The following is a 27,219-nucleotide window of genomic DNA, read 5'->3' on the forward strand; positions in this document are numbered from 1 at the left end:
AATAAAGCCTTCACATACTTTTAAAATTGCTTATTAAAGGTGATGCACCACTTTTTAAAATGAAAATAAAGGTTATGCTAATTTTATAAGCAGTATAATTTAAGCTATTGTTTCTAACAGTGAATAACTACCAGACGTTAAACTAGGAAGAGGCAACACATTACTGCAAATATTGAACATTAGCTAACAAAGCAATTTCTTAAAGGTCAGCTGGGACCAGTCTCTTAATGACCTGGTGATCTAAAAATGTTTTTCACTGTACCTTGTTATAGTGTTCACTTATTCAGTAGTGATCTTGTGATGTTTTTTATTGTATTTTGCTCACCTGTGTGAAAAATGTTGGGACAGGAACATCAACAAGCTCTGGATGCTATTGTGACTTACCTGTTTGTTTTGTTTTTTTATATATTGCTTTTCGCTCTAAACAAGATATATAGAGAGTTATCTGAAGCCTAGTGAGAGCTGGTTCTGGATGATACATTGTTCGCAGAAGATTATGGGTCATGGAATCAATGGCACAAAATTATAGGCACAATATCAGTACAATTGGACTGACACATCTGATATTGTTGCTATACCCTGTCAATTACTTTTTCAGAAATTCAGGCAAGAACACACTTTTTTATTCGCCCAAAAGTTTCACTGAATTACTCAGCAGAACATATACTTTATATGAAAAGACAGGACTTTCTAACCAAAGTGGCTTATGGGCTTGTTGGTCACAAAGTAATAATGTCTGTTGTCACACAGCAGTTTTCAATCAAGGACTTATCTTCATCAGGCCTCAGTACCAGGCAATAAGCAATCATGTTTCTGTGGAACAAGTAAAATGGTTTGAAATGGCCACCCCCACATTCTACATGTGTCCCACAAAACAGCGAATTATAGGGACCAATCTTGTTTAAAAATTTGAAGAACTGGAAGAATTTAAACACCATCCAGATGACATCTGAATACTTGGATGGTTTATATATTGTTGCGAGGTCCCCCGGATGTCAATGTACAAAATTAAAATGTGGTCCTGTTTGTGTGAGAAGAGAAAAAAAACAGTTGAACAACTTGTATATAAGTGTACAGTGTTAGAGTGAGTTTGCATGTATGCGTGTTACAGTTATATAGGCTGAAAAAAGACATGCGTCCATCAAGTTCAGCCTTTCCCATATCTGTTAATTGTTGTTGATCCAAAAGAAGGCAAAAAACCCTGTTTCTGACCAATTTTGCAACAAACTAGGGGGGGGGGAATCCTTCTTGACCCCAGAATGGCAGTTAGATCTGTCCTTGGATCAAGAAGCCGTTTCCCCATAATTTAAAAGTGATATCCCTGAATATTATGCTTTTGCAAGTATCCATCCAGTTGCTGTTTAAATGTCTGTACTTCAACTACTGCAAACTACCTCTGCAGGCAGAGAATGCCACATCCTTATTGCCCTTAATGTAAAAAACCCTTTCCTTTGTGTTAGCTGTGCAGAGGAGGCACTAAAGAAATACTGCACACCCAGGTGCCACTAAACCAAGCTAGGGTTAATGGCACCTGGGTGCAGTATTTCTTAGACTCCCCCAAAGTTAACACACAATCTCACTCTAACTGCACACTTACATACACAGACACACCCTTACTCTAATAAGGTGTGCTGATGGGAGGATCATGATGTGTGGAACACAAGCTGAGCAATGGGCAGGACAATGTGATGGAAAATGGGGCAGGGTGATGGGAGGAGAGGACCAAATCTTCTGATGGCTGCTCCTGACAAGCATCTTAATATTACCTTAATATGTGTTAGTGCCGACCATAGAAATTGAACTGAGCAAAAGAAACAGCTGCAGGCAGTAAGCCTAAGGGATGCTCTAGGACTGGGGTCCTCAAACTACGGCCCGCCGGGTGTTTTTGCCTCAGGACATCCATGTGTTCCGAAAGATGCTTTCGGAACACAAGGATGCCTCTGTGAAGTCCCTGCGGCACGCGTTTACTTTAAAAACGCGGGGACCGCCGGGAGCAGGCGCACGCAGCGACGTCACTGACGTCCCATGCGTGCACCCATGGCAACCGAGCGCAGAGGAGCGGAGAAGAAGCGAAGAAGCAAGGACGCGCGCTAGAGGTAAGTGTTTACCAGCGGCGCGTCCCTTCGGTGTTCTGACTATGTTCTGCTATGGCCGGAGCGGTGGTCGGAACACTGAAATGGGGCAGTACACAGGCATACAGCTGTATGCCTGTGGGGGAACATACTGCCAGCCCCTATAGTCCGGCCCTCCAACGGTCTGAGGGACCGTGAACTGGCCCCCTGTTTAAAAAGTTTGAGGACCCCTGCTCTAGGAGATCAGCTTGTGGTGATGTAAGTCAGACTCCCCTTCTCACTGGTGAAGGTGCACAATAGCACTCTTTATTACAGCTATGAGATTGTAACACTGGTAATGATATAATGCCCCAACTTGAGCCTTTGGCCTGCATTTTTGTCCATGTAAGCAATCACCCAGATCTGTGCCATAAAATAATGTAGGGGATATGGGCAAAAGTTTTTCTACCTGTGTTAAACAAAGCAAGTTTTTAAGTTTCTCTCACTCAAACTGAACAAACCTTTACTTAGGTTGTGTCTGTGTGTAGCACAATTACAGCAACATGACTAGATGTAGTTAAGAAGAAGGCTAAGAATGTTGCTCAGACACACAAACGTTTAAAAGAAAAAAATCACAGTTCACTGTTCACCTTATTTGTTGTCATACCAGTGTGTCTTAATAGAACCTGGAGTTCAGTTTTGTCACGGTGGATCATTCTAGACATTTGATGGAAACATGGATCTGAGGTCAAATTTCCATTCAAGATGAGCCATACCATACACTCTAGAATACACTTGCCACAACATCATCTCCCTGAACTATTTAATATGAAGAAGGAATCCAGCTTTCCAAAAGACAGCCAAGATGAAACATTTCATCTTACCAACTTACCTATGCATTAGAAAGGACCAAACCTATTGGCTTTCCCCTTACAACTACTAAATTAATAAGAAAACATGTACAATGCTATAAAAAAAGAAGTATTTGCCCCTTCCTAATTTCTTGTATTTTGCATGTCACACTTAAATGTTTCAGATCAAAGTTTAATATTACACAAAGATAACCCAAGTAAACACAACATGCAGTTTTTAAAAATGATGATTTAATGTATAAAAAAAGAAAAAAAAAAAATCTATCCAACCCTTCTTGGCCCTATGTGAAAAAGTAATTGCCCTCTTAGTTAATAAATCCACCAATTAGCCAAATGTATTTGATAATTGGGTTCAATTTCACTAGACACACACAGGCATGTAGTTGGTAATATAGGTTTTGATTAACTCTTTATCTTCAAAAAATAAGTTGGATTATCTGAAACATTTAAAACATTGAAATATAAGCAAAAATAGAAGAAATCAGGAAGGGACAAATATATTTTCCTTTCAAAAAGTACATTTAATAAATTTACTCAAAAAAGGGAATACGTGCTAGACATTAAGGTAGTAATTGGGAAATAAAGGCAAGTGACAAATTTAAAAATGTTATAATACAGTTAAAAGTTATTGTAATTGAGGTAATAGAAAAACAAATCATTTAATAATGATAACAGCAAGTCATGATAATGATATGAGAATATATATATACACGCATGCATTACAGTATTACTTCAGCTGCTCTCAACCCAGCACTAAAGGACCAGCAGCGGGCATGGTTTTATTGGAAAACTGGGCATATGTCCAGGGCCACTATTTGTTTGTAAGGACTGGGTTGAGAATTACTGATCTATTACATTATTCAATAACAGTTGATTGCTTAGAATAAAGGTCTATTAACTTGCCAAGTCAAATTAACGAAATACAATTCCCATGACTGCAGTTGTAGTACATTAATGGCTGAAGAGACATGTTTCATCTGTTACAAAAATACTGCAAAATCTCTGTTTTGTAACCGCTATATCAAATAATTTGAAAAGCAAAATTTAATGTATATTGAAATTATACTATTTACAAACATTCTTAAAATCGCCATACTGCAGAAACTTTATTTCCTGTTATTTGCAGGGCAGTTTCCATATTGCTTGCACTTGTTGGCGTATAGCCATTTGGCTTTCAGCTCCATTAAAAGGTAAAATTTCCAAATTTTTCACTTTTTATACAAAAAAATGAGGTTAAGCGGTTAAGACATCATCTCTAGAAAATTTATATACAGAGGGGGCGTCGTAAAGGCTATCTCCATCAGTGCTAACATCGTCGTCATCATCGTCAAGGTCGTTCAACATTTTGCTTGGGGAGCTCTTGCGTCTGCTACAACATAAATGTTAAACATAACATTGTTAATACATAAACACACATTTTATATGCGGTGGTAACAGAGGAGATACATTTATCAAAAGATGCAACAAAAACACTGTTGGTGTAAAAAGACGTAAGAATCACTTTTGTTTTTGGTAGAATAATTACAAAAATATAGACAGGTGCTTTTGAAAGCCTTAAAATGTTTCTTCCAAATGAAACTAGAAAACTCATCAAAACACTAGTTAATTGGCCGGGAACAGCGCAATTGTTTCCATTATTCCAAGAACGTTTTCTCTTCTTGATTGCACAAAAAAAAAAAAGGTTTCCAATGAGTTTAATAACCAATTTACTCAGAAAGCCACCTGTTTGGCAGTATTTCCTAAAACAAAAAGTACAGTTCTCCGGTATTAAAAACATCCCTCCCAGTAGTATTGTGAAGCAGAAGGCAATGTTAGTCTGTTTTGAAAACATTTACCTCAGCTCCTTCCTTGCAGCATTCAATTGAGTTTGCAGTTGGTCATTAGTGTCAATTTGCTCTTCCAAATCTCGTTGAAGCTTCTTTTTGGAACTTTCCAATCTGTCTATTTCCTCTTCTGCTTCTTCAACTTGTCTCTTCATTGATTTCAAGCGCAGACTTAACTAGAGATTTAAAGGAGTGAACTGTATAAGTTACCAAGAACTTAAAACGTCATGTAAACCGATTAGGTTTATTCATTAGAGAGTGTGTTGGCAGGAGGTTCACAATTTTATCTTACTAACTTCAATGTACACTGAGAAGTTCCAATCCCAGTGAGCTTCTCTTACAAGAGTACTTTGATTGCTCTATATAAAGCATATGTAAGTCAACAAGTCACCACAGTAACTGAATTATGCATTATGCAGGGCAAGTTCGGCCCTTTATAGTTGACTCTCCCTACAGTTTCTTTAGTGAACTCCCATGCATTTATTATTCACTTTCTGATACTGCTGCATGGTATTCTTGGATGCTGTCAGCGGGGTCTCAGGCCGCAGTGTGATGAGGCCAGTTACCAAAATGATATAATAAGTAAGGAATTTTTATAAAGCGGGTATTTTTTCTTTTTTGAAAAGAGTCCTCAGGAATAGTATTTGACTGATTTGCTATAATAATTTATCAGAAACAGAATTATTATTATTTTTTTTTTTTAAAGTGCTCTGTAAACAAACCCAGTAAAAGCAGGTTTCTATAAATCCGTGGCTCTTAAATCCTACAGCACACAATTGAAATTATTAAATATAGGTGGCGCTATTACATAAGATGTAGTTGAGACACCAACACAAGGGTGACCGATTACAATGCTGCAATATATATATATTTTTTTTAAACGGGGAACACATTGGTATTAGTGAACTACATGGTTTTATATTAATTTCACTTTGTCCAAAATGTAAAATCAACCATAAAACAATCTTGAGGAATTTCATTAAGGACAAAATGAAATTTATATATTTATATATAAACAAAATAACCTCCATTACTTAACTCCAACATAATACCTTAAAAGTTAGGCTTTTACAAGATGCTTCTATTGATCTAGAGTTACTGTGACATTGGTAACAGTAATTGTTCATCTAGGGTAGAAAATTGACTGTAGCTGTTACTTACTGATTTATCTGATATTGCTCCAATGCATAGTTGGAGAATAATTTTTTTATATGTTGTGTGTCATTGAGCAACACTGTTTTGCAATCTACTGCTCACAAGTTCTCTAAAACGTTCACATTTATTAAGTTCCTATGTCCATTACAATTTCAAAAAATGTTACATATAGGTTACCTGATCTTTTTGATCTGTTAAAGTGAGATGTTCATCATCAACCTGCATCATTAACTCCTTCACTTTTCTCTCCAGCCTGCGGTTGCTGAGTTGGAGATTTGCCCGATCCCTGATAAAAAATGAAAAAGTACCTTGTCTGAGTATTGAGCAGGAACACTGCCAGGTCTTTTTCTGGGTTCTAAATGGATTGTACATTTGCTCAGAATACAGATCAAACACACAGTCTTACTAATGCTTTGAGGTTCTTTTTGTCTGTCAATATTTACTGTACAAAATCTGCACAGAAGGTGAATATACTATTTGATCTTTGAAATGGTACTGACTTTTTAAAAGCCCTAATCTGAGCTGAATTATAGTTATAACTACATTTCTTTGCTCACTCTGCTGAAACAACTGGTGGAAAGGGGGCATACAGTTCATAAATGGGGAAAAAAGGTAAAATATCCTATTTGTGTGTGTTTAAAAGGTAGAAGATGGTTGCCATCGATACATAGATTTGGGGTAACATATAAGGCTGCACCTTATAGGAGTGATTAAGTGACTTTACAGAAAATCCTATTTGATTTATCAGTAATGTTTTTTGGCATTACCACCATGTGTTACAAGTATTCTTTATGCTGGAAAATCTTCTGCTAGGTGTAGATCTGACATAGCTTTCAGACAGTTCCAGAGATGTTGGGATACAGCAACACATGATGTTAAGCTAACTAAAGAGTTTAGAAGGATAAAAAGCAGCAGGATATCCATGGTGCAAGTGACCCAGTAGATGCCTACATCTGCTATGCTATCAAGTATGCACTTCATTCTTGTGGCTAGTAAGCTATGGAATCAGGTAGTTATAAAGCTGCTTTATAAATACACCCTATTCTTTTCACAACAGTGTCTCAAGACTCATCCTGCACGGCTAACTAGAACAGTGTGTTCTGTATTAATTCAAATCATGGGTTAATTAAGAGAAAAAATATCCTTTCATTATCCAACTGGCTTGGTTATTTGAAGTTACCCCACTCCTCAGGCTGACATGAGGTACACTGCTGCTTGCAGGGGAGCACTCTATGCCCCCTACCCTCATTTAAATCCCTGTACCTTTCTTCATTTTCCAGGCGTTCTTCCAACTCTGCTATTCTTGCTTCCATCTGAGAGACAAGCCCTTCTTTATTTGATCTATGTGAATTTTCAAGATGAGCTATTCTGCTCTTCAGATCTTTGTTCTACAAAAAGGGCAATTGATTTAAAACAATAACCAAATTTATACAAAATATAAAAGGCATATGCAATAATAAAACAAAAGGTAAATATTTAAACAGAAACTTTATTTGCACAATGGCTTTCTGATGTTTTACATTTTCTACAAATATATTCTTTGGACTTAATAGTAATTTCCGATTTAATCTTTAGAGTGAAAAGATTTGTTGCAGGACTTCATTCCAATTACATTTTGCACAAACATTCACCACGCAAACATTTTCCATCCACCCTATATACCATTTCAGGCAGGGCCGGCCCGACAATGGAGCCGAGTGGGGCAACCGCTCCAGGCGGCACTTTTGAAGGGGCGGCACTTTGCCGCCCCAAGCCCTTTTTTTTTTTTAAAGAGAAAGCGAGAGAAAGGGGCGCCGAGTGGTTTTCACTTACCAAGCTGTCAGTACCCGCTCGGCGCCCCTCTCTCTCTCCTCTGCGGGGAGTCTTCCTGTTCGGAAGATTTCCGGCGCTCAGCATTACAAGCCGGCACCGAGACCGAACAGGGAGACTCGCCGTAGGACTGCTGAAAGGTAAGTACAAGGGAGGAGGGGGGGGGCGGCAGGGACGGAGGGAGAGGAAGGGTAGATAAGGCGGGGGGGCGGCAGGGACAGAGGTAGAGGAAGGGTAGAAAAGGGGGGGCGGCATTTTAAAATTCGCCCCAGGCGGCATTTTGCCTTGGGCCGGCCCTGATTTCAGGGTCCGGAGCAAGGGTCCCAACCCATGGCCTTAACCCATGTTTTGGGTTAATCAATGCAATCATGCCTGCATAACACTGTTAGTCGGATCTGCATGAATTCTGTAGCATGGTACACTAGGATATTCTGCTGTGGGACTATGAATTCAATGTTATTTTATATTCTCATGTTTTTGAGAAACTTAGTTGAAAAAGTGACCGTCTGTGTCATTCTTTGTTCCCTAAATTGCAGAGAATATGTCCACTATCTATATCCACTCCTTAGCTCACATGCCCACTCTCTCTTTATTAGTGTGTATAGAAAAGATGTTATTACCTGTCTTTCCAACGACATTTTATCACACTCCAGGTCTTGCTTTGCGCCTCTTTCTTGAAGTAATTCTCCTCTCATTTGCTCAATCTAAAATGTAAAAGTACTTTTACAATTAATTTTATATAATGCTGTTCTCTTTGGGGTAAATTTATGACATCAACCTTTAAAATATGAGCGGTTTTCATACAGACAATATTATTTATGAATCATCTCATACATACATACATATATATATATACACATATTATCTCAACCTTTACCACTTCCATAAATGTTGAATGTTTTTATTTGGTCATCATTACATACTATTTAACATATTTTACTTATATAATGCATAGAGACCATACAAGCAAAAACAACGTTATATATATACAATCTTGACAGAAATATACAAGTTGTAAGACAGCTACAGGATTCTATCTAATGAGCATTAGCCTGTCATGGAAAATGTAAAGTTTTAATATGCGGTGGCCCAACAAAACCACCAGGAAATACTAGGAATTGAAAAAGAAAAAAATCAGGGAGATGAGCATAGAAAAATAGAACAGATCTCCAAATCACAAGTGGAATAATGGTATCCAAGGTTTACAAAGTATCCCTATATCAGTATGAGGCCTATATGAAAAGCTGGGACGGAAGAACCTATAGTAGGTTTTTGGTCCACCCAATACAATTTTGTCAGGTGTAGCCATTACATATAGCCCAATACCAATGTATGAAACATGAAGTCATTAATGCCAACCAAGATCAATTTTTCACATAAACAAAAACAAAAGTCACCACTCTACCGTGTTAAACTATGCAACATCATTCTACCGATACTGCTGCGTGTTTACCTAATCAATTGACTATACTGATAAGAGCCTCAAAACACTTAGCATGAAAGGAGCTGGCCCTTTTCAGGTATTTAATGAATGTGTATAAATGTCAACTAGGCTTTAAATTTGTCTAGTAATAAAGTGAAAACTGTTCTTCAAGGTGAGTGAATAGATGGGGATCCCTTTCAGCTGCGTCCGAATAGATGTCGATTGATGGATTATGCCACAGAAATTTGACACTACACTATAAAAGACACAGAAATTTGATACTACACTATATGGTCCCTTAATAAAAATGGACTAACCAGTAATCCTTTGGTCTTTATAGACATTAAGTGAAAGTTTAGAAGAAATCCCTTCTAATTTTATGTATAGATGTTTTTTCGGAATTTTTTTGTACTACTATTTTTTTCCCCATCTAGAATTTGCAGTTCTATTACATAAGCAATTTCCACAATGCACCAAATAATCTTATTAGAGGGGAGTTGTATTTTTTCTTTATGGTTTCACCAGCAATTAAGTCATTTTAACCTTAAACAATGAAAATGTGCTTAAGCTAAATTTTAGAGTTCATCTAGAAATTCTTTATAGTTAATGGATACAAATTGCCTTACTAATGCATTCTGGATCACGTATGTTGCCAGTCTCTTTAGTCTGACATTGTAGAGCATTGAGGTCATGTTAATCACTTTGTACCGTGAACACACACTTTGGTGCATTTTGCACAATGTTTAGGGCTAATCATATAATTTTAACTGTACTGTAGAAAATCACCCTTGGGTGCAATAAATATATTTTGCTGCTGTTGATATGATTTTTGTAGTGATAAAAGTAGTGTGAGAATATCACCTGAGAGCTACTCAGTATGTAGACATATGCATGCAAGGCCAGTAATGGAACGAAGCTTCTCACTTTGTTTGAGAGCGCAAGTGATGTTGAGGTAGCAGAACCAACAGCCTATGGGTCCTGCCATGCACATTTACAATATATTGGTTCTTTCATAGGGGAAATCTTGTAAAACAGTTTTAAAAAGATATTGATAATGTTAAATCTTTGTTTCTACATCATTATATACATATGTGTGTGTAATCAGCATTGATGTATGATAAAATGTATTTCAGGAAAAAACAAACATTTCCAGAAAAAAAAAAAATACATTGTTTAGAATATTCTCTATAGAACTACTCTTTCGTCTGCTTAAACAATCATGTTTCGGCAAAGACATGATCGCTGGCACTAATGGGACGATCTGTGTACAACGTCTCTCTGGTCTCTCTTTGACAGTCAAGGTTTATTTTTATTTTTTTATTTTTTTTTTAATTCCTTATTTCCAGAGATGAAGCCCAAACACGGCAGCCTTCAGCCGGAGTCATCACAGCTGGGTTTTGGTGAATACTGAAAACAAACTGTAGTAAATGAGCCACAATATCCCTCTGAGAACATACACGGATTTAATAAAGAGAACTTGTGTTTATACCATGCCATATTAGAAACAGCTGGTTATCGCCCCCTTGTTAATGGGAACACTTTAATTTCTTCTTAATTATTAATATCCCAAAGCTTGGACCCGTCAATTCGCTGCATTTGTTTTAAACCATTTAAATAATCTCACAGTCTCCATAAATACTGTTTTATTATAAGCAGCTAGAACATAGGAAATCTGTTTCATATCCAACTTCTTCAGACATCTGAATCCAAATAACGCCGGGAGTCTTGATTTAGGAAATAAGTCTCAACTCAACTTTTCATTAAGGGGGTATTACTTTTACTTTTTGATTTAGTTCGCCGGGTGCACAGAGGAACAGGTGTTGAGAAAATTCTACTGGGAATTTTGTGTAGGAAAAAAAAAAAAAAAAGGCATGAAAGCCAAAGTAACGCTATACACCGATATTTGCACGGTAACTATAGAAACGGTCTTTCTCCCACGGTTTCTGGTAAGAAATCCACAGCCAGGAGGTTCTCGTTTCTACCTTACCTCACCACTTTGAAGGCTTTACCTTTAGTTTAGTTCTGGACAGTCCCTGAAGCGCTGCATTGCGGCGTCATAACACCCATAGGACACATCATAGTTCACATCTACATAAGGGAATTAAACGTGTGTTTTCAGGAACGGTCCTCCCACCCCCGGTGAAACACAGGCTCTTTTATACTCCACAACACTACTATACATTCCATCAATAGGGCTAGCCTATGCGAAAACATACAAGGAGAGGCTTTAAATGTCCCTGACAGTAGTAGTTTGTGATCACTGCCAATTGTAGGATTCATCCCCATACATGTATATTACTCTCCTATGGTTGTAAGGAATACATGTAATATTTGTTAGAAATAAATCCGGCCTTTTTTGTGTGTTTCATGTAAACACCCACAATCACAATAACATACCGACTCTTTATTTGCCGTAATACTCTGGATTAATATATAAGGCATAACATAATCACTTAGTGTCCCGAGTGCAAAACAATGGATTTACAACAGGATCTGAGGAACACCCATGCAAAGTTTATTTTTCATACTCTTTCATTCCCTGACAATATAAATGTGCCATATGCAGGAATCCCCCTTTAATATATTTAACAGCAGCTGAATACATCTGCTAAGAACGCAGTGACCTATGTTAGAAATCCAAAAGGTTTAATGCTTCTAAAATAAATTCGCTAAGTGCCACAATAGCATTTCAAGTGGTCACCATCTGTATTCATATGAAAACCTTTTCCACTGAAACCAGCATAGACTGGCAAAATTAGCAGAATACTGAGGGGAAAGAAAAAAAACATTACTTTCTTTTCCCCCCCAGGTCTCTGTAAATTATAACTAATAGGTAATTGTGCTGAGAAGGGCCAATTCACAAGAAGCTCATCATGTATATTGAAGATGGGGATATTTACCAAAAGAAAGAGACAGAAAGGGAGGGGGAAGTTTAAGATCACAATATAAGTGAACCTAGTGCTGAACATTTTTTGTATTCTTTTATATTTAATCAACTACATAGTTGATCACATGAACGATTAAGTATACGTGACAGATCCAGAAATTGTGCAGCAGATATCTTTATTCAGTCTAGTCAACTAGGTGACAGCTCATCAAATATTTCACAAAATTAAACACATTACAATAAGGTAGACTAATTACATTATCTATTTGCATTATTGCCCTTGGGTACCACAAAATCTGTATTATAGTTTTTTTCCAGCTACTTGAGAGAATTAAATATTTTCCATTCAGATTCAGGAAATATATTCACCTATGACTTTATTATCCAATCATATGTCTATAAAACTGTATATTTTATATGCATACCTATTACTAATGGCCTACCTGTTAAATGCCTACAGACCAGACAGTCTGGTCCATATACATATATATAGTTCCATATACATAGTGCCATATACATAGTTCCATAGTTCCAAATACATGTTGCATAGTCCCAATAGAAGGTCATAACGCTTAGAGCACTCACAGGATAACTAGCTTTGTAATTCAAGCATGAAATTGAACAGTTTGGATGCAAGTAAAATATTTTTTCCGACATCTATGGTATCTACACCAGCTGTGTTGTGTTTTCATCAAGACACTAAATTAGTTCTAATTTAGTTATGCACACTGTAATTTAATGTAGATAATTAGTAAAATGATATCAAGATATCCCTATGTGTAAAGGTCTTGGGTAGAGTGTGTCACCTTCACTAATGACTCCTACATCATACTATTTGTCAAATGCTAATAGATCAAGGAGGTTTGTGTATAAATTCATTATGGTGAAAATGAGATGGAACAGAGTTTAATTATAACAAACACCACAAGGTGTTTAAAGTTGTTATGCTGAAATAAAAAATATAGGGGACAAAAATACACATTGTACAAGCCACACACACAATTACAAACTATATATATGTGTATGCATGTCCTGTGATTGCAAACTAGCGCTAATTTAGCAAATGTATCTATTGTATGACCTCAAGCCTTCATACCTAAAGCAGACCTGGGTTATTCACATATTTGTCGATGTCAAATTTACAAAGACTGTAAATGGCTTAAGGCAGCAGCATGTGACCTGAAGGTTACAGAGGAAACTTAACGTGCCGGCCACTAGCCGCTCTCAGAAAATTCCTAGCGTGTAATAAAACTCAGAAGAAACTCACGAGGTTCACCTGCAACCACATTACTGAGGAATAGGCCTTAAGGAGAAGGGGTATTATACACAATGCAGATAGGTGATGATACTTCTTGTCTTCATAGAGTTTGTACATGTTTTGGTTTGTAGATTGCATTGTCATTTTTAGAGTTTCATAGCGTTACTGCGCAGGCTTACTTTACTTGAGGCACCAATGTTGCCCATTTAAGTGACTCTCCATGTAATCAGTAAGACATGTCAGTGCTGTTCTTATTACATGGTGAAAAAACGCTGCTAACAACCTCTGTGAAATTTGCTGACGAACTCTGACATACAGGTGTAATAATACCTTAAACTAATGCTCTGGATTCATCACTTCTCATTGTCCACAGGTTACTTACTGGAGATACAAGACCTGAGCACCAGCAGATGCTTAAACTCAAAGCCACATTGTTCCCTGCCAATCTGGTCATTCTATATATAAACTAAAGGAAATATTTAACAGTGGCACTTCACCAGGGAATAAAGGAAAAAGCCATACATACAGATAACATCTTGAAAACAGATTTTGGAGGAAAGATCCAGCTAATTATTAACCATTTTCATATATGATATGCCAAAAAAGAATAAACACGTCCATGCTTCATCAATGAAGCATGAGTATGATGATTAATATGTCAGACTTATATTTGCCTTTTTCTAAAGCACTTACACACACAATGAGCAATCAGCTGATGTCTGCACCAATTGGTGGCTACTTTAACTTTATATCCCATACTTTGGAAAGACTGCTATCAACATCATCTGTATGATTGGAATTGGACAACTCTGATGCTGAGAAACTGATGTATAGGATGTCAGCTGAGTAAGTTGCATATCTAATATATATATCACCAATCAATGTTAAGGTACTTCTAGGATAGTTGAGGGTATTACAGCAAAGTGATGTACACATGTATGGGATAGGTACACGACTGTCCTGTAAGTAAGGCTTGAGGTCATACAATAGAATGGCCCCATCTTACATCAAATGTCACATGTCCGTGTTCTGTGTGGTTAAGCCCCTTTAATATTATTAATATTGAAAAAATATTTACTTGTTCATTGATTTTATCAAAAGTCCATTGTGTGCTTGTAAGGAGATCATACCTGCTCTCTGCACCTGGTTATCCTCTCTAGCAGTAGGTCTGAATTATTCTTTTCTTCATCAAGCTCCATTTCTAACTGTGACATCTTGTCCTGGAAAAAAACAAAGTGGGTTTGTATGTTGAACTCAACCAAACAGATGCAAAGATGAATACGACCCTCACTACTAGAAAGTGTTGATACAATGATGACTAGCGAAAGGTCACATTTGTCATTCAGCACATTAATCTGAACAGAGTGAGTGGTTTAAATCTTGAAAACTTCAATATGAAATGGGGCACATTTATGTTGCATGGTATTATATAGGAAATACAAAGACTTGACCGATTTAAACTACCCGTGTAAAACATTGTTGTAAGGTTTTTACATTGGAGATCCACATTAGTAACCTTTTCTGAGAAAAGCATATGCGTACATAAATGTTATACATAAATAAAGAAGTTTAACCATAGAATAAAATAATACCTCCATCGTTTTAATCTGCCTTATGCGATCATCTTTAATGTGTGTTTTGGCATCCAACTCATATTGAAGATCTTTAATTGTCTGTTGGAGAAGATGGTTCTTGGTCAACGCCTCATCGTGGGCTCTTTGGTGGTCTTGCAAATTTTCTTCCAAATGTCGATTCTAAGAAAAGAAAAGGTTTAGGGAGACTTCAAAACTCTTTTGTTAAAATGTATGTAACAAAATGGCATGTCAGTTTGTGCTATTGTACCATATAATAAATTAGACTTTCAAGTGATTATCCAAGAGGCAATCACATACGACTGAGATCATAGGGGGAAAAAAGCAAAACTGACCCATTAAAGAGTATTAAAAAACCACATTTACTACAGAAAAAAGGAAAATAATTTCTAACAGCAGTATGTAAGGGTTATGTTTTTACCAAATTTCCAACAGCTGTGTTGGTGCATGAAACATAACGTTATTTTTTTTTAAATAGTATGCGAATTTACTTTTGGAACACCAATGTATTTTTTCAATCTTCTGAATGTAAGTTACCTCATTTTGTAGTTTTTTAACGATTTGAGAAGACTTTTCAACTTCAATAGTTTTGTCGTTTAACTGTCTTTGCATTTCAGATATTTCCCTACGATGCTTTTCTTTGTATTCATCAAATTGCTTCTGAAGATCCACTGTGGACATACGTGAAAACTCAACATGTTCTGAAATCTATTGAAAGAAAAGTAAGCTCGGTTTTTAGCCTCTCGTTTGTTATGCCACAGAAACCTATTGTCTTTTCCAAGCATCTGTTTTCTAGCAGCCAGAGGGTGGCACTATGTATAGTTTTATTTTATTATTTTTATAGTTTGACAGAATCCACTGTACTAATAGCAAATTACCCAAACCAAAATAAACAGATACCAAGATTTCAAATATTTTGTTTTTTTCCCATATCTATGTGTGTATGTATTTGTAGAGTTATACCCCCCCACAAAAAAAAAAACACTTGCAGAACATTTCCATGACAATCCAAATGGAACTATCCACTAACTCTGTACTTGCCAGCTTGAAAGATAGAAACATACAACGTAAAACAAACAGCATATAAGAACCATTTGGCTCATCTAGTCTGCCCAGTTTTTCCGATGTTAGGGCTCAGTCCATGGTCTTGTCTTTTATAACAGAACACCTTAACGAGGCTTAATGAATTAAATCCGTAACGGCCTTGAAAAATTCTTTGGAATCTCTAAACAGTTCTGTGGTTCTAATAGCTTTCAACATTGCTAATGGCTAACGGGTAAATGTCAAAGTGAAGCTGCCTTGCACCACACTGAACTTCAAAATAATGATTAACAACCTTAACTTTGTTTTATGTGAAACACTGCTAAGCACATTCCAAAACAGTCCAAAAAGTCCCGTGCTCTTACAGCAAAGGGTTTGTTCAGGTGGTGTGGATAGCAGGTGGACATAAAATGGGAGAAAAATCTGTAAAGAGTAAAAGTGGTCATTAATAGACAGTCCCCACTAATAATGAATGTATGCCCCAAATTGCTCAAATAGATTAGAATGCATTATTTGTAAAATGTTAAACCTTATTGGGAACTCCCACTATTCATTCTACTTCTAGTATCACATTAAAAAGTTTTTTGTTTAATAAAAATAATTGTATCACTTTGCATTTTTCAAAAATTCTAGTTTTCACATAATGAATATAAAGCCGTCTAAAAGCATTATGTGTGTGTTGTAGCTGTGTTATCTCAGCCCAATCTCCTAGACAAACACCCTGACTCCTTATCATATTGGCTTGTACAAAATAGAATGGATGAGTCTTAATCACCACACAGGACTCTCTGACTAATACAAGTCTGTGGAGCAAAGGACATGAGATACAGGATTTCTGTAACATTACCATAAAGAATCAGCTAACTGTAGTATTTCAACAGGGAAGGTCACTCAAAATATCACCATGATTGCTTAAAATGGTGACCTACAGGTTTGAAAAGGAAGATTTTTTCCTTGATAAAGTGCATTGCATAGAATACTGTATTTAATACTTATTTTTTTTCTATACGCTGTTCAATAGAACTGTATACAATGACAGCTCAAATTAAGTATTATTAAACTTAAGCAGACACAACATTGTAATTCCTGAACTATCCAACTGCATAGCACTGGAAAATGTTGCTGTTGTAGAAACACATGATGGTATGAAGAAGAATCCTTATGTTTGCCTTACATCGCCTCAAACGTACCTCCTTTTGTAGTTTTTCAATGGTCTTGTCCAGCTGCCATCGTTCATTTTCCATTTCATTCTTCAAATTTCTTAATTGCTCCTTCTGGCTTGACTCATCTTTTAATCTTTCAGTTAACTGGTGATGTTCATGAGTGACCCTATTGAGGTTTCTCTGTAACATATAGACATATTGTTAACTCACATAATGGTATTAAGGTCTATGATTAAAAAGAATACTAAATATTCTGTTTTAGAGAGAAACTGAAACCCTGCTTAGAGGCACCAAGTCAGGTGTAATATTGCGATGGAGACACATAGGTAACTTACAAACGTTAAAATTCACTGCTACAATAGCACCAATGCTTACCTTCATATCTTCAAGTTGATTTTCTAGTTTTCTGGAAACCTGTAATGTCTCCTTCACCCGTTCATTGGCTTTTTCTAGGGCTTCTGCCAAATGCTGCTTTTCTCTCTAAAAATAATCATTGATAATATAACTTAGCAAAATGAAACACCGTTTTTAAAATACTTTATTTGAGCTACACTGTCTGGTTCTCTAATCCCTCTCCGTTTATTAAACGTCAACATCGGCAATTGAAATGTGGCCTAATGTGATTAGTATTATATCATATGCTCCGCTGGACATTGGGACCAGGCTCTATCCAGTAGAAAAAGTAAACAAGCAGTAGGAGTGTCCATAATTTCTTCTGCCCAAGACCATCAGCCTAAGTTCCAAATGTCTAAAACTTAATTATGATTTTTTTTATTTTAGTAAAAACAGGTTATGTCCTTCTGAAAGCCTTACTCCAACACACTCTCCCTCTCTTTATGACTCATCATATATAGGGGTGGAGGGGGTAACTGTACCCTCCCCCCATCTAGTCCAAATTCTTTAAAGAAGGCCATTCTAAATTGGATGGCCTGCTTGCAAGGGCAGGAGATCAGTGGGAATCACATAAAGCAACGCTGAGTGCATTTGAGAATGTGTATTATTTACACAAGTAGAGCGCCTAGAAAAAAACAGTTTACCTCTGCTTTCTTAATCTTCTCTTTAAATTTGTCACCCTCTTCACTTAAGTCATTAATTTCCTGATGAAGCTCTGATATCTTGGCCTCAAGCTGATGTATTTTCCTTCTCAGCTCTTCATTCTCCTGAAACAATCCCTTCACTTGGTTTTCACATGCGGTTTTCAGTTGATTAGCTTCATTGTTCTGAATAGTTAAATCATTTGTATTCTGTAGGAACAATACAGATTATAATGTATAAGAGAAGACAACTGAAAGTTTGTATTAGAAAAATCATTGCCTATTCTTGTTCTGAGGGTCTGCAACAGTGCGTGGCATGATAGATGCCACAACACTGTCTAAAGTAATTTATGTACGCTGAAGTTGGTTTTTTTTAATTGTGTTCGTGATATAATTAGATACTAAAAATCAAGAACATGCTACCAATACGATTATAACTATTTTACTGGTAAAACTGGTTGCACTATTTACGAACATAATGAAAATAAATGCCAATTTTCTATGACCTGACCTGTAGGTGTCCCTATACAATTTGTCTCAACAGAAGGCTTTAAACCAGTCATGAGCGTCTAGCCTGTTATTACTACTGTGTTATCTCTTTAAATTATGTTAGGAAGTATGTTAGTAACATCTTGGTCTGTTTTGTATTACAGATATCTCGCAACATTTTCCCCTACAATAAAAAGGTGAGAAGTATGTAAACAGCACCAGTAGGAGCAGAAAAGAAATTACCTTGGCAAGATCAATGTATAGATTGATTTGGAAAATTACGGATACGATATACGCACTGATCCGTTTGGAAGTTTGTGCACACGTAGAAATTGATTAGCAAGTCATTCAGATGGGGTATTTTTAACACGATATGGAAAATAGCTTAGCACAAATGCAATTGTAAATATTTAAAAAAACATGTTAAAAAACAAAATGATCCTTGCACCATGAGTAAGTTAGCTAAACAACAGGTTGAAATAAACAAACAGTGAGCGCTGATGCCTTGATGATTGACCTGTTCCAAAAGTGTGCATGTCAGGTATCAGAGAAAAGTAGAGGAGGCGGCCAATCCAAGGTTATCATGGAAGCAAATCATGTTTAATGAGCTTTTGAGTGCGAGCAGTATATATTGGCATACATCTCTTAAACGCACTGGTGTTCACCTTCCCTAGCATTTAACAATTAAACCACCAATATTTTGACTTCAGGATTAACAACTGTGCATTACAAAGTAATGCAGCAATAAATACTACTATATAACTTAAATTTCTGACATTGCATTTACCTAGCATATGTAAAGCCAACAGAGTGGAGAATGGATGAAATACATGATCTCAGTGCAGATCTTTCAGGAATTCTAGATATAGTTAACCTCATTTGTTAGCTATCAAAAGACAGGGCCAAATTTCCCTTTGGGCATAAATGAATCACAGATTGGATCCTAAAGGGTTAGGCGACAGTCCACCAAGATGATGAACATCTATTAAGTTTGGAATGCATGGAAAAAAGAGGAGAGTCATCAATTGCTATAATAATAATCTTGATGCCATATTAGAAAAGTGGTCTAAATATTAACTACTAAATGATAACAAAATTCCGTACATATTAACCAATGGAATATTCCTCCTGACTGCACCATTCCAATGGTGATAAGACTACTTCTAAAACAAATCAATGAACTCAATCCTATGGTTCCAATATCACTTAAACCTTTGCATCAGAATAACTTTTTTTGTTGTTTAAATTTAACACATTTTACTAGAAACACTGCACAAATCAAGCGAAGGAGGGGAAGGGGAACAAGTTGCCTTATTTTTCAAGAACAAGTTGACATTTGGATCCTAAGTAGAATGTTGTAGGATAACTATCGGCGTTAAATATGGTTCTGCGTTTTAGAACAAAGGAATTTACCAAAGAGTTTTGTTAGAAGAGAACAAATATTTAGTCATACATGCCTAACGCAGTTGTAAGTATGCAAACAATGTAAACCTGTGGCGCCAATAAACTAGTCTATTAGTTGAGTACTATTGTCCAATCTCCTGTTACATAGAAGAAAGGCACTTTCCTCCCACATTTGACAAAAGGCATTTTGACAACCAATTTACAGTCAGCACAACTATCCCACAAAATTTTTAACTGTCAAGTAATCAAGCTTTGTTGAGTTGGCTCCCAGAAATAGTCCTTTGACAAAATATATGGTACCTAGTGAATGAATGTGGTGGGTGAGAATCTAAAGTCTCCATTACCGAAACAACTGGCAGATGGGCCCACAAACTGAAAGAACTTAATCAAATAAGGATTTCCCCCTATTTATGTTTATGGTATTGAAAACTAAAATATAAAAAATTAAGATATGCTAGATTTTAAAACTATACGTACATTGAAATACCAGTAATCTAAAGATTGAATTGCTTGCATAAGACATACAATGTATGTCTGAGAAAAAAAAAATCAAAAAGAACTTACTCTTCTTCCGAAAAAGATGTTCTATGTGAATATGCCTCACACATAATTGCAGAGGTCAAGTTAAATATAAATATTTACATATTTTAAAATATTTGCAATGACCCTAATAAAATACTAATATTGTTCCTTTCTGGTGTAAAAATGTGAACATACATATAATACTACTACAAAATGTTCATTTGTGTAGAAGAAACAAGAATTTTATTTATAGCTTCAATTTTATCAATGTTTGTTGAAAATGTGTTGTCAGCCAAGTTTTGTTTTTATAGAATGCAAAAACATTAATCAGAGGTCATTGGTCAAATCACAGAATGAACTGAATCATTGTCATTCTTCAGAAAGCAGAAAGACGAACTTATGTGAAAAACATTATTGAATCTGACAAAACCATTGTTCAGCAAATTCCATCACTAGTCCCTAACTCAATGGAACTTCAAATGCACATACATGGCCACTAACAAGGCCTTTGTAAGGGATGCCATACTGGCCATTTTTTTTTTTTTTTTTTGGAGAACACATGTATTTTTTTTTTTTTACATGTTGATGACCACCACCTTGTGTTTGCTTGTATTACAGAAGATGTATAAGCTTTATTAAATAATTTCCTTTAAAGAGTTTATACATCTTACATACCTCAGAGTAACACTATAGTTAATGGTCACCATCATGCAAAACTGAGGCGTGTACTGGAAAAAATAGCAAATAGCTTTGTAATTACAACACACGTAATCCTTAATATCTTTCCGGTTGGAAAGGAAGGAAATAGTCTCATAGTAGAAGTGACTCTCATGTAAAGAACTTAGCTGGAGGTGTACTTGTGTCATTTTTAGTTTTCAGTCATAATTGGTTGAGGATAATGGTAAGCGATTCTTCATTGCGTCTAGCTCAACCTTTCTTGCAGGAGAAACATTAAAAGGATACCCCTTAATATGCAGGCAAAGCATGCAAAAAAAACCGTTCCCTCTCTTTTAATAATCTGAAAGCTAATTCTACTGAAGAAAAGAAATAGTACAAGGACATGGGTGAAATGTTAAACCAAAAAGTAGGACTCACTCCTCTAATCCACAAAATGCAATCAGCACCAGATCATACAAGTGGTTCTCTTTCTTAGAAATAAGAGCACATTCTTTTTCTTGGTAATTAGGAAGGTCAACACTTCAAAACCTTGAGTGACCAATTTAAAGGATTAAACTGTTAAGCCTTCAATTGAATAAAACATTCTATATACTGCCATGCCCACTAGATAGAACTAACTAAATATAACTGAACGTGTCAAAAACATCTGGCAAGAACGAGACTTCTCCTGACACGCAATTTTGGTTTTCAATAAACTATTAGACTTTTTTCATAAAATTGGATCACTTTTCCCAAACCTTTTATTTTTCCGTTCAGCTCACTAGATAAGGATATTAATAGTGTTTATGCGTTAAGATAGCCAATATGTGCATTTCAAACTCATTTTACGGGTATAGCACATGGAAAGGCTTCTCAGCCTACATTCCCAGGATCTGCATGATTATTAATCCACATTAATCTTAAACCCTATTAAATTTCTGATTGATTGCTTCAGACAGGCTTTGTAAGTATGAAGCAAGGATTAATTATTCAGGGAATAACTAGATAGTGCTGCCATATTACATCACAACTTTAAATTCAATATCTCCAAAACATGGCACTGAGTGAAAAACTAAAATGCCAGCTCAGGCCTAAACTACTAAAAAGAAAAACAAAAACCAGTTAGGGCTGTATTACTACAAAGAATGCCACATGAGGGCAGTATATAACTCAATATCTTTTTACTGGTAGCGAAGGTGGTTTTATTTAACATTTCTACAGGGAAGAGTACACATTTTCAGGGACTTTTTACATAAAAAAAAAAATAAAAAAAAAATAAGTAGTGTATTGCATAACAAATCAGACTTGCACAAACAACTGATTTTTTTTCCGGTGCAGGGGTGCTGTTACACTGCTACACGTACATGTTAGCTCTTATGACAGTAGAGAGAACTGTCGCCCAAACTGCATTTGTGAGCACTTCTATTAGCTTTGCTCGCAACATCCATTCTAGTTCATCCCAAAAGTGCTGGTTGGGTTTGAGGTCAGGGCTCTGTGCGGACCAGCCAAGTTCTTTCCCACCAAGTCTTTCTGGTACTTGCTTTATGCCATTGGGGCACAGTCATGCGGGGACAGAAAAGGTCCTTCCCCAAACAGTTCCCATAAAGTTGGAAGTGGAGCATTGTTTACAATGACTTGGTATGTTAAGATCTCCCTTCCCTTGAAGTAAGGGGCCCAACCCCTGAAAAACAGCCCCATATCATCATCCCTACTCCACCAAACTTTACAGCTGGCTCAATGCAGTCAGACAGGTAACGTTCTCCTGTCATCCGCCAACCCCAGAGCACAGTTTTTGTGAGGATATTAATGCCAGTGGACGTTTAGAACCCTTCAACTATGGAATCAGCAGATCGTTGGCCACCTTTATGCACCATGCGCCTCAGCACTCGTTGATCCTGCTCTGAAACTTTAAGTGGTCTTCTGCTTTGTGGCTAAACACTTTCTCTTTCCAATAATACCATTTACAGTTGTATGTGGAATATCTAGCAGCGATGAAATTTTTACAGAACGACCCATTTTTTTCACAAATGTTTGTAAATGCAGACTGTATGGCTAGGTTCTTGTTTGTATACACCTGTGGCAATTGATCTGATTGAGGCACCCGAATTCAATAATTAAGAGGTGTGTCCCAATAGTTTTGTCCATGTAGTATATATAAATATATTACACACATACACGTGTGTAAAATTGTCTCTTCAAAATGTTTTTAAGTAAAAGCGGAGTTGGTTTTGGCCTGTCCCTATTTTAAATGTGTACATGTAGAATTGTGTCAATGCAGTACTCCACTCCACCTTTAGTGATAGCATTAGAACATTAACTGGTGTTTCTCATGACAAAAATATCCTCAAGGATTGTGGCAAAGCATTTTACAAATTATTCCGTCAGTCAATTAGAATACATGTGCATATTATGCTTTTATATGGTTACACTTTAATTCTATTTAAATATGTGTCTTCAGAGTAAAGGTTGCTGAAGCTCAATGCACGCAACCTTCCGTTTAATGACATTTTTTCAAGGGCACTGGTTAAATTTAACAAATGTTATATATAGATATAAAAAAACAAAGAATAAAAAAGGGGATGATCTGGCTTCCTAAAGTAATCATCACCTTATATAACATTACGGAAGTAAAATGTTTAGTCTGACAGGCATTCCTCTTCCTCTTTCTTTACAAGTAAAAGTCAATTAACATGATTATTATTATTCTTTATTTAGTAAGGGCCACTACTCTACAAATATGAAGAGGTTAAGAAATAAAACAACTATTAATTTACACATACAGATACGGCAAGAGTTCAGGACTTCCCACGTGAGCTTACTTTATGTACGCAAGAACTGATGGTCAAAACTACCTACAGCTACTATTTCAGATCCATATACTTCAGATCCGTAGGATAACGGTCAAATCTCTATGGGCCCAAAGATGATTGACATACCCCAAATCTCAGGCATCTTTACTTTAAATTCACAAAGCCGCTTATAAAATAGAGGGCAGATGCTTCACTGGCACCATCAAACCTTTTAAATATTAAGGATGGGATCTTAACTTTAGTACCTAGAATATATTGTGTGTTAAATGTAACAAAAAAATACAACATGCCTTTTAAAGGTTTGGTACAAAGGTTTGGGGGACAAATTTGGTCTGTTTGTGTGGAGGACTTCAGCTCTAAGCTGAGAATTTGTTTGAACTACTAGAACACACAAAGTGGGTAAATGATTAACCGCATGTAATAGGAACCCCCCCCCTACCAGATCTAATGCACTTTATGGGCCATATTTATAATACTAAATTATTATTCCACATGTGGTGTCAGAATAGACAGGTACATTGTGCTACCACGATGACTGTTCCACAATAATAACAAATATGACCCTTTTGTTCATAACGATGCACCTGCATTTATGTTATGCTGCCGCTTAGAGAAGGATAAATATTTCTAGTAATCACGGTGTTAATATTTAACCTTTCTGGGTGTTTACAGCTAACCCAATAAGGCAGGGACCAGCCGCTTGAGACTCGCATAGTTCTGGTCAGTGTTTTTGTAGAACCATCAGCCAGATATTTAGAATGTTTTAGGTACATAAGATAAGAGATAACCAATATATAAAGCCACACCCATGCAAATACCAGCAAAGACAGTTAAACCTGTATTAAAAAAAAGAAAAATTTAAAAAAGTAATATTTGGCTTGCATGTCCTAGAGGATACGGATGCCACACTTTGCAAAGGCAGTCAATACAATCCAATTTAAAGATGCAGAACTGTTATATTTGACCCCTCTACTGTCCTTTAACCCAGGATGAAACTACAGCAGCAGGGTCATCCTTCCATTTAGCTGACCTAGGCGTTTGCCTGGGTGCTTCTGCCAGGTTTTCTCCTACGTTGGTATATACGTACTTAATAACAGGAGTGGCATCTTGACACATAGTTTCTCTAAACACGGCTCATGAAAGAAGTGTCTGTGGCCTGATAACGCAACGATCTAGAACTTCCAGAAGTTGATCTGCTACTTGTGACTCTTCCCCTATATACCGTCAACATAGAGTTTCTCTATTTTGTACTCAACAGCAAAAGATCTCCCAAGAATGATCAGCAGCTGCGTAATTTTTGCTGCTTTACAGTATCAGGGCAACAGGCCCACCCTCCACAACCAAACCCCCCCCCCCCACCCAAGAGAACCCTGTAGCTATTCTACTAGCTAAATTCCTTTCAGTGCCATTTTTGGTATGTGCAAATACAAAAGGTACAATGCTTTACAAATGCCTTGGGCTGAGTTTTCCCTACAGATTTGTTTAGCTGTTGCCATAACGAACAAGCTAATGGGTGTAGATGAGGGGTAGCCAACATGATGCCTATAACATAACGGTTCCAAACCTACAGCTCATATTATTCCTTTTATAGTTCAACAATAGCCGAAGAGTTAATTGCCATGTGCATTTATCTGTGTGTGTGTATGTATATCTTATATACAACTTACAATTGAGTGAAAACTCAAAAATTTTATATACACGTTACATGTTATAATATCATCTAAGATATCATTTTGCATGCTTGGCAAACATGCCATTGTTTTAAAAAGTAAAATACCTATTGCATGCCAGTTTTCTGAATTCTTTCAATCACTTAGTACATTTCAAAATGACATTGACAATGACAGATTTTGTCCATTAAAAAATCACCACCAAATGGATCAGAAATACAGTGTAGACATTTAATGATATAAATGACTATAGTAGCAGGAAAGCTGATTTTTAATGGAATATATTCATAGCCCTACAGAGGTCCTTTATCAGCAACCATCACGCCTGTGTTCGCTTATCCAAGTTTAAAAGGCTAATTGATCATTAGAAAACCATTTTGCAATGATGTTACACAATTAGACATTTCCTTGTCTTCCAAGAAAACAGCTAAGTGACTCCAAACTTTTCAACGACAGTGTTGGCTAACGCATTTAACAAGAAAAATATAGTAATGTGTATTTTTGTTTTGTTAGGTACTTCAAAATATCCTTTATTAGCTGCACATAGCAATGTATACAAAATTAGACAATTTAAAATCTATCACTTATCCCAAATCCTAGATTTTACAAATAAAACATATGCGACGGTAAAATAGCAATACACAAGTATTAAAATCCAACCAAATGTAAAAATAGTTTACATATAAATACTAGAAACTCTCCTAATACGTACGCTATGGGGAAAGGCATCTTAACTGCCTGTTCTCAGAATCTGCGTGATTATTCTCAGTAAGGGCCCTAAGACTTTGATTGGAGACCAATTGTAAGTATGCACAACCAGTCATAGATACAATTAATTTAATAATTAATGTAATATACAGCATTCTAAGAACTATATATACATAAAGGAAATATTACTCACTTTAAGTGCATCTTCCAGACGGTACTGCACCTTCTTTAGGTCTTTATCATATTGCGCTTTGAGTCTATCAATTTCTTGGTCATGGGTGGACACCTCTTCTTTCAGTGCTCCCTTTAAAGCTGTAAGTTCGCGTTCTCGTTTTTTTAATAGGTCCTCTTGTTCTTCTTTTGCCATTAGTAGCTCTTGAACTCCTTGCTTTAACTGCATCAGCTCCTAAGCATTAGATTAAAATACACATACTAAGCACACATGCAATCACATGATAATTCACTCAATCTATTGACATGAGACTTCGGAGTCAAGGGGAATGTATCATTGCCATAGTGGAAATGCTTAAATCTAGGCTCCTCATTTCATCGTGTTCCTAATAGCTTCAGACATACCAGATAGATGATGCGTTGTATATATGGTTGTGGCTACATACAGCGTTCTAACTTTCATGAAACGTCATGCCAACATCCTTTTCTGGGCAGCATTTATTCCATACTTTTCCACCAGTGTTTTCAGGGTGGTTTTATAGCTTCTAAAGCTACAGGTAGGTGTTAAGGAAGCTATACTCCCTAGGCAAGTCAGACGTAGACTCAGCATTTGGGGAATCACTGAATCTACTGGCTCCTTATTAGAAGGCAGAAAGTAGATGAAATATGGTATACATGTT

The 27,219-nt window shown here is 36.4% G+C and overlaps 1 protein-coding gene across 1 annotated transcript in view; it reads right to left on the reverse strand.

Annotated features, from left to right (window-relative positions):
* Positions 1-4,156: 4,156 nt before the first annotated feature.
* The window catches only part of LOC149297781 (cingulin-like protein 1), a 36,959-nt gene continuing 13,896 nt past the window's right edge, over positions 4,157-27,219 (reverse strand). The window contains 12 exon segments of the mRNA XM_089488222.1: positions 4,157-4,289; positions 4,759-4,922; positions 6,079-6,187; positions 7,165-7,289; positions 8,331-8,414; positions 14,409-14,498; positions 14,871-15,032; positions 15,408-15,578; positions 17,102-17,254; positions 17,450-17,554; positions 18,112-18,318; positions 26,562-26,774. Coding sequence (XP_089344348.1) covers positions 4,157-4,289; positions 4,759-4,922; positions 6,079-6,187; positions 7,165-7,289; positions 8,331-8,414; positions 14,409-14,498; positions 14,871-15,032; positions 15,408-15,578; positions 17,102-17,254; positions 17,450-17,554; positions 18,112-18,318; positions 26,562-26,774 — 1,716 coding nt within the window.

Source organism: Sceloporus occidentalis, unplaced genomic scaffold (assembly GCF_023333645.1).
Source record: "Sceloporus occidentalis isolate IW3139 unplaced genomic scaffold, rSceOcc1.0.p SCAF_37, whole genome shotgun sequence".
Classification (NCBI taxonomy): domain Eukaryota; kingdom Metazoa; phylum Chordata; class Lepidosauria; order Squamata; family Phrynosomatidae; genus Sceloporus; species Sceloporus occidentalis.